At 46.0% G+C, this 16,077-nt stretch overlaps 1 protein-coding gene across 6 annotated transcripts in view; it reads right to left on the bottom strand.

Annotated features, from left to right (window-relative positions):
• The window catches only part of CTBP2 (C-terminal binding protein 2), a 116,066-nt gene that overhangs the window by 24,502 nt on the left and 75,487 nt on the right, over window positions 1-16,077 (bottom strand). Inside the window, exon 1 of one of the 6 annotated variants that reach the window (XM_073685126.1) lies at window positions 10,173-12,040. The exons of 4 other annotated variants lie outside the window; for them this stretch is intronic. In XM_073685126.1, the coding sequence (XP_073541227.1) occupies window positions 10,173-11,967 (1,795 nt within the window). In that variant the 5' untranslated portion in view covers window positions 11,968-12,040. Of the gene's footprint in view, window positions 1-10,172; window positions 12,041-16,077 lie in introns of those variants that run through there. One more of the 6 variants, XM_073685125.1, reaches the window with a different exon arrangement.

Below are 16,077 nucleotides of genomic sequence, written 5' to 3'. Positions count from 1 at the left end.
TAGGGGCACACGCGCACCTAGTAACCCGCTGTTTATCATGGTTACGAGCCTGCTAAAGTGAGCGGTAACCTCCCGCTCACCGTAGCAGAGTGGTAACCATGATAAACAGCGGGTTACTAGGTGCGCGTGTGCCCCTAGTAACCCGATGTTTATCATGGTTACCAGCCTGCTCCTGCTTCAGCAGGCTGGTAACCAGGAGCAGGACATCGTGGAAAGATTGTGAAATTGGGGTCTAAGTGGTAACGTTTCTCCTGGTGAAGTGTGACAAGCCAAGCCTGGCATGTCAGAGTGAGGAGACTTCTAAGCCATGCATGCTCCTCTGGGAAATTAAATATGCAAAATGGTCTCTTCAGAGAGAAAGGGCTAGAACTCTAGAGCCACCTATTCTCTTCTCACTCTCAAGAAAAGAGAAAAGTTACCCCTTTAGACCTCAGTCCAGAGACTCTCACCTAGCCAAATCAGAGATTATACTTTGCACTGATGAGGGGCAACACCCCGAAACAAGTGTCTGCAAATTGAGATTCTGGTTTGGCTTTTATCCTAAGTCATATCGCAAGGCTCAATATTGACTGTTTCCAGTTGGTGAGATTAAAATCCAAGCCTACAAATTAGTAAAAATGGCTACCGGGTAATGCCACTTTATCAGAGTGGTGCCTAAGACCAGAGGAAAAATGCTCCTGGATGAGGATATGCAGAAGGGTGAATGGATACCTATGGATTGGAACTGGTGAGACTGCAGCTGTACTGTGATGTCCTGAAGTTGTAGATGTCCATGAAAAGTCACAGTGCTCATCTCTGCCATACATTATTAACCAAAAAGATTTGCATTGCCCTGGTCGAGCATCCAATCCAGGCCTCCATGGCATCCGGTCCAGGGCAGTCTTCATTTTTGCATCCGGCATGCAGGGCGCCTCAAATGACGTCACATGTGCAAGAGGCACCCAGGATGTCGGCCACAAAAGTGAAGACTGCCACCAAGAACAGGATGTCGGATCAGGGCACTGCACATCTTTTTTGCTTAAAAGGGGTATTCCCATCTCCAAGATCTTATCCCAATATGTGGTAGGAATAATAACAATAATCTAATAACAATAATATTATTTTTATTATTATTAATAAACAACAACAAATACCTCCAGCTAGAAATATAGTATAATTCTTCTGATTCACTATATTGCTCACCCCATGTATTAGGGCATTGCAGTAGCTTTGGTCATAACCATGGATACTTAAGCGACTGTAATGCCCTGCACATGATACTATACTATATTTCTAATTGGAGGTATTTGCTAATATTATTATTATTACTACACTTACTACATATTGGGATAGGATCTTGGAGATGGGAATACCCCTTTAAGTCTACTATTAAATAGAATCCTGCACTTTTAGAAGAATATGGTATTTATTCTCGTGTATTTATAAACAGATATTGGATAGGACAAAGTAGTTGGAAGAGAACATGTAAGGAGGCGCTGGAACAAATATTTTCTTCCTAGAGTGCCAAATTCTTTTAGTATTGATACTTAAATGGTGGGACTGAAACTGAACACCGAAAAAAAACAAAAAAACTCCGTATTTCCCAACTTACAGCTCTACTATAATGGTCACACGTTGACTTGATTGCCTTAAAGGGTGTCCAGTCTCATAAGAAAATTCTGTAGTAACTATGTGAGTGCAGATTAGCCTTTATTCCTCATGGGGATGGGCCATCATGTGACCAAATGTAAAAGATTTAATTACTTACCAACTAATCTCACCCAGCTTCTCTCGATAGAAGAAAATTGAGAAAAGCGAGGCGTCTAGTCGGCACGTGATATCAAACACATGCAGACTTTTCTTGCAAGACCGGACAACCCCTTTAAATGTAATACTACATATATATGTAGTTGCCCACAGCTCCTGCTAGACATTAGGAACCAGGTGGGTGCAAAACGCAACTCAAAATGAGGGAAAATTGCATCATAAGTGGTCAGGTCACCAAATATTGCACTTAGTGTAATCATTAAGGCAAAGGAAGGACAACGGATCCAGAAATGTCGGCTCTTATAAATCGCTTATTTATGTTTACAGCAGCAAATTAAAAAAGGTTCCCCTATTCAGGTCTATCATCTATTTTGCAGTCTGAAAAGCTGATACAAAAGCATTGCCTCTCGCCCTGGAGGACCCATCACGTCCATGCATTATACAGACGACCCAGTGATTTGCATATGAACAGTGTAATATTTAATGTAACCTGTGGTGGCACTGCAGGAAAACTGAACACTTCCTGTGGACAACTTTTAACAGTTCATTAACAACCCACGAGTTTTATTTCACATTCCCTTACCCTGAACCTAAAAGTATTCCCATCTCCAAAATCCTATCCCAATATGTAGTAGGTGTAATATTAGCATATACCTCCAATTAGAAATGTAAAATAGTTCTTCTGATTAGCTACATCACTTACCCCAAGTAAAGGACATTGCAGTAGCTTAGGTATCCTTGGTTACAGCCACTCATAGTGACAGTTAGCTGCTAGTGGCCATAACCATGGATACCTAAACTACTGCACTGCCCTACACATGGGGTAAGTGACATATCTAATCAGGAGAACTATACTACATTTCTATTTGGAGGTATTTGCTAATATTATTACACCTACTACCAGGGGCTGGCTGGCACATTTCAGCCTGGGGGGCAACCACAAAGCAGTGACCCTCGAGTTGCGGTGGCCCACCTTTGGCCTGCTTATCACTGGCCGCTGCATTAAAGCAGCAGAGGTAACAGGCTAGTGCACAGATATGGGAACAGAACGGAGCTTGTTGCATACATACAGGGGCAGAACCTGGCTTACTGCCTACATAGATACTGCAACAGAAGCAAGCTGATTACACAGACATAGGAACCGAGCTTACGACAGAGATATGGGAGCAGAACCGAGCTTACGACAGAGATATGGGAGCAGAACCGAGCTTACGACAGAGATATGGGAGCAGAACCGAGCTTACTACAGAGATATGGGAGCAGAACAGAGCTTACTAAGTCTACTACATGGATACAGCAACAGAACCAAGCCTCCTACATAAATATTGGAACAGAACCAAGCTTACTGCATACAAATGGTACCAGAATCCAGATTAGTACATAGATACAGTAACAGAGCCAAGGTTGCTGCTTAGATATGGTACCATAACTGAGCTTACTATATAGATATGAGAACATAACCAAACTTACTACATAGATACGGGAGCAAAACCAAGCTGACTACATAGATACAGTACCATAACCAATTACTCACTACATATACAAAAGTTACCTAGTGAGGCCCTTTTGAACACCATTTTTAAAAATAAAAAAATACACACACACACACCTTTTGAAACTTTATTTTCACCTTCAAAAAGATTTTCAGATTGTGTGTTAGGATACAGCTGTTTACATACTCTCTGCACTCGTCACATCACTGCTCCATATGCAGTTTGCATAGAGACAATCACATGCCAACCTCTCTTTTCTCATAGACCCAACTGAAACAATGAGAGAAGCAGAAGAGAAAGTGCTTGTCTCTATAAAAATTGCATATGGAGCGGTGATGTGACGAGTGCAAACAGTAAAAACAGAAAAATCCTAATAGTACATTACACAATATTAAGAGTTATTGAAGTTCTACAAATGTTTTAGACACCTGTTTAAAGTTAAATAGCTTTTCTCAAGGTGACAAGTTATCTGCAGGTAAATAGTGTTTAAAGCCCGGTTAGTCGGCTTACTGGAAAAATGTTGGCTACAGGGAGAAAATTACGTTTTATTCTCCCTGCCGCCACTCGCTTCCAGTCATAGTGGCAGTTTAGGAGCTGTTCCAGTCAGCGCTGACTACAAAGTGAGCGTACTGTAATAACTTCCCAGCACTTCGATTGTGACATCTTCCAGGAGCTCCCTATATATAGTATGATCTCCCACATAGCCCCCTATATACAGTATGAACTGACACATTGCTCCCTATATACAGTACGAGTCCGCACAACTCCCTATATACAGTACTAGCTATTGAACCTGTTCTACGTCCATGTGGTAAGCATTTTTATTGGTACATTTCTGGCGCCATTTTTTTTTTAAAAGACACTGTCTGCGAATTCGCATATACAGGGTCTTCAATAAAATGGCGCCGGATAGCGTGGCATGCGCATGCGGTGACTCTGGCGCCATTTTAAGTAATGTACTACAACGTCAATATAGCAGCGTGGCAGCGGCGTTCATAGGGGTAATGGAGATGGGGGGTGCATGCACACTGCTATGTTGACGTTACAGTACATTATTTAAATAAAATACCGCATACCACGCTATCCGGCGCCATTTTATTGAAGACACAGTATTTTTGAATTCGCAGACACAGTGTATTAAAAAAAAAAAAAAAAAAAAAAGGTGCCAGATAGAGCGTGCGCATGTGCGGACTCCAGCGACATTTTATTGAAGTAATGTACTACAACATTAAAGGGAACCTGTCACCAGAAATAACTCTTGTTAACCTGCAGATTAACCGCGTATCTGCAGGTTAATAGCATTATTATGCTGCCCAGCGCCTGCACGCAGCCGAATGCAGCGGGGAGAAAATGAACTTTATTCTCCCCGCCAGCATTTGGTTTCAGTCATGGAGACGGGGGTGGTGCCGCTTCGGTCACCGCTCTGAGTATACAGAGTGTCCCCTGTAACCGCGCCCCCGCACTGGCTGACACCGACTCTACATTGAGGCCGGCTGTCAGTCAGGGCCGGGGTTACAGCGGCTGCTCTGTATTCTCAGAGAAATGACTGAATTGGCGCCGGGCCAGACCCCATGACTGAAACCTAATGCTCTCCCATCCTGGTATATGTTCCCCTATCCTGGTATATGCTCCCCCATCATGATCCCTCATCCTGGTATATGGTCCCCTTATCCGAGTCCCCCATCCTGGTATATGCTCCGTCATCCTGGTCCCCCATTCTGGTACATGCCCCCCCCCCCCCCCCATCCTGGCATATGCTCCACCATCCTGGTCCCCCATTCTGGCACATGCTCCCCCCCCCCCCCATCTTGGTATATGGTCCCCTTATCCGGGTCCCCCATCTTGGTATATGGTCCCCTTATCCAGGTCCCCCATCCAGGTCCCCCATCTTGGTATATGCTCCCCGCCAAGCCATCCTGGTATATGCTCCCCCCATCCGGGTCCGCCATCCTAGTATATGCTCCGTCATCCTGCTCCCCCTCCCCATCCTGGTCCCTCATTCTGGTACAGCTCCCCTCCCCATCCTGCCATTTGTGCCACCCCCCCATCCTGGTCTCCCCATCCTGCCTGCTCTGCTGTTCTTCCATCCATACAAAAAAAAAAAAAAAACCTCCTACTCACCTTTTCCCCTCTCCCTTGCAGTGAGTCCTCGATCTCCGGAGAGGCTGGAGGAGGAGTAGGATTCTGGAGTTCGCGCCATTTTGTTAAAGACAAATTTGCACACAGTCTTCAACAAAATGGCGCCGAGATCAGGCTATGTGCAGCCGTGAACTCTGGCGCCACACTCCTCCAGCCTAGTCGGAGATAGAGCTGTGTGTCCTAATGGCGCCGGAGATGGCGGTCTATGGTCAGCGCTTACGCAGCTCCACAGTCCTTCTTCCTCGTCCTCTTCCCTCTCACCTTTAATGGCTGATGTGTCCGTCTGTCTCTGGCCAGACTGCGCCAGCGCAGTCTATAGAGGCTTCAGACAGAGAGACACATCCGGGTTATATTATAGATGAGCCATCACATAGCTCCCTATATACAGTATCATCCACCCACATAGCAACCTATATATAGTACAAGATCTCACACATCCCATACACCCATTAATAAAAAAAACCCACATACTCACCCCGCTCCTGTTTGCCCGGCCTCTGCTCCGGTCCCCGAGGCTCCACTTGTACTTCTGGCACGTACACACTGGTGTGCGCCGGCTGATGATGTCACCGCACCGACACGTCACTGCAGAGGGGACGGGAGCTTTCCTGGAGCTGCGCTGCTCTTTTGTATGGTCGGTAGTGGAGCTACAAGAAAGCTCCCTGCTGGGCTATGTGCCCCGCCAAAGCTGGCGAACAAAACAGTATAATGAGGGCAATCTGGCCATGGGCCCCCCAGATTGCCCTCATTATAATCCGCCCATGCTTATAGATTTATACCGTATACAGACATGTACACACACATACATACAGGCACATACATATTTGAAGATATATTCACAAAAATATAAATATATAGAATCCATACAGAACCAAATATATATATATTTTATATATATATATATATTTATATATATATATATACTTACAGTACAGACCAAAAGTTTGGACACACCTTCTCATTTAAAGAAATTTCTGTATTTTCACGAATTAACACATGTAGAATTATATACTTAACAAAAAAGTGTGAAACAACTGAAAATATGTCTTATATTCTAGGTTCTTCAAAGTAGCCACCTTTTGCTTTGATGACTGCTTTGCACACTCCTGGCATTCTCTTGATGAGCTTCAAGAGGTAGTCACCGGAAATGATCTTTTAACAATCTTGAAGGAGTTCCCAGAGATGCTTAGCACTTGTTGGCCCTTTTGCCTTCACTCTGCGGTCCAGCTCACCCCAAACCATCTCGATTGGGTTCAGGTCTGGTGACTGTGTAGGCCAGGTCATCTGGCGTTGCACCCCATCACTCTCTTTCTTGGTCAAATAGCCCTTACACAGCCTGGAGGTGTGTTTGGGGTCATTGTCCTGTTGAAAAATAAATGATGGTCCAACTAAACGCAAACCGGATGGAATAGCATGCCGCTGCAAGATGCTGTGGTAGCCATGCTGGTTCAGTATGCCTTCAATTTTGAATAAATCCCCAACAGTGTCACCAGAAAAGCACCCCCACACCATCAAACCTCCTCCTCCATGCTTCACAGTGGGAACCAGGCATGTAGAGTCCATCCGTTCACCTTTTCTGCGTCGCACAAAGACATGGTGGTTGGAACCAAAGATCTCAAATTTGGACTCATCAGACCAAAGCACAGATTTCCACTGGTCCAATGTCCATTCCTTGTGTTCTTTAGCCCAAACAAGTCTCTTCTGCTTGTTGCCTGTCCTTAGCAGTGGTTTCCTAGCAGCTATTTTACCATGAAGGCCTGCTGCACAAAGTCTCCTCTTAACATTTGTTGTAGAGATGTGTCTGCTGCTAGAACTCTGTGTGGCATTGACCTGGTCTCTAATCTGAGCTGCTGTTAATCTGCAATTTCTGAGGCTGGTGACTCGGATAAACTTATCCTCAGAAGCAGAGGTGACTCTTGGTCTTCCTTTCCTGGGGCAGTCCTCATGTGATCCAGTTTGTAGCGCTTGATGGTTTTTGCAACTGCACTTGGGGACACTTTCAAAGTTTGCCCAATGTTTTGGACTGACTGACCTTAATTTCTTAAAGTAATGATGGCCACTCGTTTTTCTTTACTTAGCTGCTTTTTTCTTGCCATAATACAAATTCTAACAGTCTATTCAGTAGGACTATTAGCTGTGTATCCACCAGACTTCTGCACAACACAACTGATGGTCCCAGCCCCATTTATAAGGCAAGAAATCCCACTTATTAAACCTGACAGGGCACACCTGTGAAGTGAAAACCATTTCCAATGACTACTTCTTGAAGCTCATCAAGAGAATGCCAAGAGTGTGAAAAGCAGTCATCAAAGCAAAAGGTGGCTACATTGAAGAACCTAGAATATAAGACATATTTTCAGTGGTTTCACAGCTTTTTGTTAAGTATATAATTCCACATGTGTTAATTCATAGTTTTGATGCCTTCAGTGTGAATGTACAATTTTCATAGTCATGAAAATACAGAAAAATCTTTAAGTGAGAAGGTGTGTCCAAACCTTTGGTCTGTACTAATATATATTATATTAATATATATATATATATATATATATATATATATATATATATATATATATATATATATATATATATATATATATATATATATATATATATATATATATATATATATATATATATATATATATATATATATATATATATATACACACATACACATACACATACACATACACACACACAGACACATATTGGGGGTGTTTTTACTTCTGCGGATCCTGGACATCACATCTTCTCATGGCTTGTTGTCTATCTCCCGTCGGACCCACATGTTAACTGAAGATACTCTTCGGCGGGAAGAAGGCAGCACAGGGCACGCCCAGTGACGTCAGTATACCAGACATGGCCGCGCACAGTGAATGGTGGGCGGACGCGTCTGCTGTACTGTAATGCGGCCCTGCGCATGTAATGTGTCAGTGCGCCGGCCTGGCCGCATCACAGTGGACAGTGAGCATTTTGCTGTGCGTGGCCATTTCTATGACTGACATCACAGAGCAGGCGGTCAGCCCTGTACAGCTGCTGGGTGAGCGGCCATGGGGGCCCACTCTTGAGCATAAGAAGGAAAATACAGCAGTAGCGATTTAGGTGTTAAAGGGGTATTACCATCTCCCAATATATAGTAGGCTACTACTTATTGGGAGATAGTAATACCACTTTAACACCTAAATGGTTACTGCTGGATTTTCCTTCTTCTGCACAAGAGTTTGCGTTACTATGTTCTCCCCCATAGAAAATAAAACAAACGTATCTCACGCTATCTCAAGCTATGGCGACTTGATGGATGAACGCTCAATCTTGTGCAAGCCTAGATAAGATAGGACATATAAAGAACCACTTTTTCTTGCCTATAATTGGCACAAACATGCCAATACATCCAATATACACACATTTGCTCTCAGATATATGGCGACAACTCAGCTTTGTTACCTGCGGCCCATGGGCCAACTGCCATCGTGGAGAAACCACCCCAAAACTGCAACGATGCCCAGTCTGTAGGCCCCAACATGACGCAATCCCTCCATACTTGCTTGAAAACAGGTCTGCATGCCAAACGTTGCTTTACATGGGTTTGTGCTCCACAGTAAAGCATTGGGAAAATGTATCTGCCTTAGACCCTTCTTATATGTATAGGACTACAATTGTGCATAAAAGTAGATCCCTCCCCAAATAAGCAGGCCTCAACCTCAGCTGGCGCACAGAACACTAACCCAATGTATCCTACAAATCGCATTGAAACTTGGGTCTACTCAAACAACGCTACTCTTTACAGTTATGTCCACCCTGATCGAAAAGATGGTGGACACCTGCAATATACAGCTCACTACCTACTGCAATGGAAAATGATCAGTGGCATACATAAAAGCAAAGAAAATAGAAAAAAAAAAAGCCAGAATGGGACCACTGATGGTTTAGGACCTTAGTCTCAGAACAAGAGGTCCAAGACAACTTTCTCTCGTAGACATTCATATCTTTTGTAGGAGAGCAGAGCGACCTACGATGACTGTGGTCCTCTCCCACTCTTATGCCCCACGAGGAAATAATCACACATGGTAGATTTTAGAAAAATCTATTTAGTGTTCAAATTCTCTCTCTAGAAGAGTAAAAAAACTTTCTCGCAAGTACGATGACCACCCTAAGGCCACGGCCCCACTATCAGTATTTGGTCAGTAATTTTTCTCAGGAGTGGGAGCCAAAACCAGGTGAGGAAGAATCAGAGAAAAGGTATAATAGAAACAAGTCACCAATTCTGCATTTATCACCCACTCCTGGTTTTGGCTCCCACTCCTGAGAAAAAATACTGACCGAATACTGATAGTGGGGCTGTGGCCTAAAAGTCAATGTCTGACCCTTAAACAAGTCTTGCAACATGACCATGGATAAATGCCAAACCAGAAACTCATCTACAGATTATTTCAGGGTATTTTCCCCTCATCAGGGGAGAGTGGAGTTACTTTTTTCACCAAGTGCATGAATTTTTTATGCAAGTTGGGAAGTTTCTGCACAAATCTGCCACGTGTGAATAGACGCCAGTATAGAACTATAAAAATACGTTTTTAGATACTACTAGAAAGTTACAAAAAAGAATATAATCAAATTAGAGTTTAAAAGCATAAAAAAATAAAATAAAATAGACTCAACGATAGATATACATACATACAAACATACATACATACATACATACATACTAGACATTAAGTGGTGGCCTCAATCACTTCGATTCACATTACTAAAATTGGTCACAGGCTACATTTTAAAATGAAATAAAATTAGAATTACTTGGCTCTGGAGACGCCATGGTGGAGACAATGACGGGTGGTCCAGTCCGTCGGGTTACTTTCTGGTACGGTGAGTGGAGAGAGGGCTGACTGGCTATATTATGTGGTGTCAAGCTCATTGAGGTCTCCAGATGGCTCCCCTGTTTGCGTAGTAGTTGTGGGCTGCAGTGTGGGCTGTGCGCCGGAGACACTGGTGGGAGGCGCTCTCTCTTCATCAGCTCCATGGGTACAGTGTAGCTTGTAGGGTAAGCCGTCTTTGGCCCAGTGTTGACATTGGTGTGCACAACAGTCATAGGGATGCCGGACTGGGCCGGGTAGGCAGAGGCAGGTCGAGGCTGCACAGGAACAGAGTATGCTGGAGTTTGCATGAACTGTGGATTTTGGACACCCATTCCACAAGTTGGGTAGCTGGCAGTTTCCAACAGGTGCTGGGATGGGGCACTAGATGGCCGCCGGTTTAGTTCAGCCATCCGTGGCGAAACTGGTTGCAAAGACAAGGAATGAGGTGGATTAGGAGCTCCATCCATCATAGGACAATTAAGAGGCTGAGCGTTGAAATCGGTGCGCATCAGATCCCCGCGATGACTGAAGCTGTTGGAGCGAGCCCGCGATCTCATAGAGCTGTTTTTCTGTTGATCTTGTCTCAGCATCTGTAGATCTGTCCGGTAACTCTTGATAAGACCTGAAAGCAGTCTTGCCTGGCCAAGATTAGCAGCTACCGATTTAATGTCGTGTTCTTCCATGACAGCCAATGAACTGGGCGTGTCGAATCCTTGCTGCATTAATGCGCTAATTGTACCTTCAGAGAGGCCTTCGTTTCTCAGGACTGCGAGGAACTCCATATCCACAGTTCTCTTCAGTTCAGATCCAGAGAGAGACATAGGAATCCCGGTACGAGACGGAGTTATGGAGTTATCATAGGTATCATAAGCCATCTTTGCACCAACGTTCTCCCTTGCTGAGCCATGATAACCACGGTTTGCTGAAATGGGTGAAGTCCCCAGAGTGCCATCCATAGCAGCCGCTTCATTGGGCTCCATCACAAGGCAAGTAGGAGCCGTCTGCCTCCCTGTCGAGGGATCAATGGATCTTTCCATCATCTCATTATACAACTGTCTATTGGGAAAGGTGGATGCCTCGGAGCCATACCTGGGGTTGGGCGTTTCTATGGTGTACCTGGCAGGGGAAGAATCACGACTCCTTGAACGCTGTCCCTCACCGATGACTCTCCCTGCAGGATCTCTATACACGCGACCCACATCTTGCGGGTGGTAGGGACGTACAGGTGTCTGATCCCAGACTGTCCGGCTGGCAGCGGGTGGACCATACGTGTGTCCTGCACGATTGAGCATTGGTTCTCTGTAATAACGCGGATCCTCCAGGGATCTTCCCGACAGAGAAGGCTCATTATAATAATCGTGAGTGTGCACAGATCCACGCCCAGACATTGCCACCTGTCTCTCGTAAGGATAGCTGAAGTCTGGAACAGAGTTATTCCTCACTGGTCTGCGATCTTGACGCACTAAGTGACCTAGCTGACCTCGGATATATGCGTCTGGGTAGGAACAGACGTCCGCCTTTATCTCCGAGCTGCCTGGCACGATAATATCGCGGGATCTGCTGCTTGGCAGCTTGTAAAAAGCTTCCTCTCCGTTGTAGGTCAGAGAATTGTTTATGCCGGCTGCTCCGCGATATCCTGACGAGATGATGTCTCCCTCCCAGCTGCCTTCATGCCAACCTGCAGCATCCCAGCTACGAGAACGGCTGATGTTCGTCTGCTTGCTTGGAACCGGCATTGGAAAAAAAAAAAAAAAAAAGAAGACGACACCTCTCCGCTTAGATACTGTGCTGGAGGAGGAGGCGGCAAGGAATCGGCTCAGTAAAATCTTCTGTTACACGTATTTAAAAAAAAAAACGCACACACAATAAACCAACGTAGCTGCACCTGAGCTCTCCGGAGGCACAAACAGAAACAGGCGGCTTGAGTTACAAAAGTATCGGCTGAATTATTAATCCCGGGTAATAGAAGACGACACAGTACAACACCCCGCAGATTGTGGTTTCAGCAGGCTTCAGGCACCGACTGGGTGCCCGCTACTAATCCTCCCGGCTTTGCCTGGATGCGGAGGGGACATTTTATTTGTATGGATAACTGTGTGCAGATTAGAAAACCTGTAAAGCCCTAATCCTGTGTGACACAGAGTGGGCCCAGAAGAGACCCTCCCAGCGAGCGGCACAGCCGAGCTCAGACACCCCCTGAATGCCGTCTCATTCTCAGGTCGAAAAAGAATCACAGAAAAAATAAATAAAGTGTCTCCTTTTCTGCAATACAATGCTTGGCAGATATTTACCGTAGTTCTGAGATTTGGAGATTGAGGGAAGACATGGATTAACGAGGCATTGACAGGTTGAGTAAAATCAGCAGTAGAGGCGGCGTACCACATCCTCATCTTCATTCTTCTGATCTAGATGCCTAGTCAAATAACATCCACCAGACAAAACCAACACCCCCCTTTATCCCGACCAGATTTCTTATGATGGATTATCAGTTCCACCATTTTAATTTAGGGTCACACAGGTCAGATCCACTACATTTCTACGATAAAATACACACAATTAGGTGGTAAATTTTTCCCACTGTGGATTTTGCTGAAGAATTTGTACAGCTGAAAATTTGCAGCATTTCTGATGTCTAACGCTCACGTATCCAAAAAATACAATAAAGGCTTTTCAGATTTTCAGCCTCTTTGTAAACCCACCAATGTTTTACTCCGTGACCCCTTCATAGAACAGTCTGCTCTCAACAGCAATCCGTAATCTGCTGATCCGATAACTGACCCGCCATACTCTGAGACCACGTTCACACACTGGTATTTGGTTAGTTTTTTTACATCAGTATTTGTAAGCGAAAACCAGGAGTGGGTGATAAATGCAGAAGTGGTGACGTGTTTCTATTATACTTTTCTTCTGATTGTTCCCCTCCTGGTTTTGGCTTACAAATACTGAGGTAAAATACTGACCAAATACTCAACGTGTCACCGTAGCCTTACAATAACTCCCGCTGACAGTAGGAAGACACATTCACACGACTGGGCCCTTGGTTGATCCATTTTTAATGGAGCCTTATACATTGCATGGATTGATTCACCAAAACGCGTTAGAATACGAAATGAATGGACAAAGATCATGAATGGGTGAATAATTCCATTAAATTTTATGGCTCCATTTTTAAAGCGGAAAATGCTTGCAGCCGCCTTTACGCTTAGAAATGCCACTGATCTATCATCCTGGAAGCCACCTTTAGCCCCAAGAAAACATGTGGTAGTAAATAAGGAGCGTGCATAACATTTCCTGCATCGTTCCTTCTGTGCACTTAGTGTTTCGGAGGTTGAAGGAAGCCCAACCTGGAAGACACCTAAAGTCCTAAATCCATTTACACTTAACTGCATCCTTAGTGTAATGAATTTCCTGATCCTGCTTGTCACTACACGAACCAGCGGCTTATTCCTGCCCATCACACTAACTCACACTGACCTTAATCCCTGCAGGATCACGCCGTAATCCCTAAATCTATATGCAGAGGACAAATATACAGCGCACAGCAGACATGAGGCTGTAATTACTGCCATACAGATCGTTCCTCCGCGCCTGGCGAAAACACTGGGCACTGCGGAGACTGGAGGACTCCCCTACGTCTCAGAAGATGCCGCCCCTGCCCCAAAGGCCGTACAGCACATTACTTTAATATGACGAGGCAGAGAGCAGATGGGTCTCTTATTAGCTCGCCATGTTGGGATTAGGCGGGCGTTAACCCATTCACTGCTGTTTAACTCTTCCCAAATGGGTCAGAGCAAATGCCCATTATGTAAGAATCTCATGTGGAGACCGAGCTCCTTCATCAATTAACAACGGATTACAAATATTGTAAATTGTATCCCCGCCTACATGAAGAATTAGCCACAATGGCGTTAGAAGGAAGAGGAACCGGGAAATCTTAGAGAATATGGGATTTTTATTAACATTTGTTTTAAAAAAAATAAAGTCTAATACTGCCCATGAACGGCAAGATTCACCTTTTTGGCAGCCTAAACATCTTTATTATCTCATTAACAAGATCTTTATAGAAAGGAGAGAACAAATATCTAGAATGTTCAGCTTTGGTCAATCCATATGTATTTAAAGAGTCCCATAGCTCATCACAAAGTGACCTCCTGCTGGGACCTCCAGCGATCAGCTCTAATCTTTGCAGAAACATTTACATTTCCCACAGCGCCACCACAGGAGAAATGAAGTATTACACAGTCCCCAGTGGTTGTCTGTGCAGTGCAGGGCAGGATAAGTCCACCATAGGGGGGAGGCACTCTTTGTAACCATTTATGATATGAAGACCCCCGAACAGGGAGAGGTTGTTCCAGGCCTATACAGAGAGGACAGCTGAAGTTATAGAGAATGTTGAGCTATTGGAGAAAATGCCAATTACAGGGATATTCCTATCTAATCATTTTAGTTTGAAAAATAATGTAAAAAAATCTAAACTGCACTAAAAATAAATCAATTTTAGGTTTTGCCCTCTCCGGATATTGTTTTCCACTCCTTTTCTGTTCTCTCTTACTGTTCTATTTAAACAGTGCGGGTCTGAGGAGCGTGTACAATACTGTGGGTGGCAGCCCGGCCGCCTCTGCAGCCTTACTGAGGGATGTAGGATACCTGGTCACACACAGCAGCCGTGGAGCTGCACGGACGAGGCTTGAACCCACATTCAGACCAGCGGAGCGATGAAGTCATCACAGCACCGCTGTCCTGAATTGTTTATCAAGGTCGTGCACCGGCCACAGATCGAGCCAGGAAAGAAGAAACAGCTGGTTAAGAGACCACATAGGGTAGAGCAGTACAGGATGACTGGTGCAACCCATGAATATCTGGTTATGCAGGCTGTGGCAGGAGGGCACTGTGGCCGACACTGTTGTGGAGTGGGGGGAGGGCGGCGGCGGCACTGTGGCTGCCACTGTTGTGGAGGGGGGGGGGGGGGGGAGCGTCAGCACTGTGGCTGACACTGTTGTGGATGGGGGGGGTGGCGGCACTGTGGCTGACACTGATGTGGATGGGGGGGGCGGCAGCACTGTGGCTGACACGGTTGTGGATGGGGGGGGGCGGCAGCACTGTGGCTGCCACGGTTGTAGATGGGGGGGGGCGGCAGCACTGTGGCTGCCAGTGTTGTAGATGGGGGGGGCGGCAGCACTGTGGCTGACACCGTTGTAGATGGGGGGGGGCGGAAGCACTGTGGCTGACACCGTTGTAGATGGGGGGGGGCGGCGGCAGCACTGTGGCTGCCACTGTTGTGGATGGGGGGGGGAGGTGGCAGCACTGTGGCTGACACTGTTGTAGATGGGGGGGCAGAAGCACTGTGGCTGACACTGTTGTAGATGGGGGGGGCGGCGGCAGCACTGTGGCTGCCACTGTTGTAGATGGGGGGGGGGCGGCGGCAGCACTGTGGCTGCCACTGTTGCAGATGGGGGGGGGCGGCGGCAGCACTGTGGCTGTCACTGTTGCAGATGGGGGGGGGGGCGGCGGCAGCACTGTGGCTGTCACTGTTGTAGATGGGGGGGGGCGGCGGCAGCACTGTGGCTGCCACTGTTGTGGATGGGGGGGGAGGTGGCAGCACTGTGGCTGACACTGTTGTAGATGGGGGGGGCGGAAGCACTGTGGCTGCCACTGTTGTGGATGGGGGGGGGCGGCGGCACTGTGGCTGCCACTGTTGTGGATGGGGGGGGCGGCGGCACTGTGGCTGCCACTGTTGTGGATGGGGGGGGCGGCGGCACTGTGGCTGCCACTGTTGTGGATGGGGGGGCGGCGGCACTGTGGCTGCCACTGTTGTAGAGTAGGGGCCGGCGGGGGCACTGTGGCTG

Source organism: Phyllobates terribilis, unplaced genomic scaffold (assembly GCF_046119375.1).
Source record: "Phyllobates terribilis strain yellow unplaced genomic scaffold, ASM4611937v1 Scaffold_5__5_contigs__length_657084704, whole genome shotgun sequence".
NCBI classification, from domain to species: domain Eukaryota; kingdom Metazoa; phylum Chordata; class Amphibia; order Anura; family Dendrobatidae; genus Phyllobates; species Phyllobates terribilis.
Note: the sequence above shows the minus strand (reverse complement) of the source record. Positions and strands in the feature narration are given on the sequence as shown.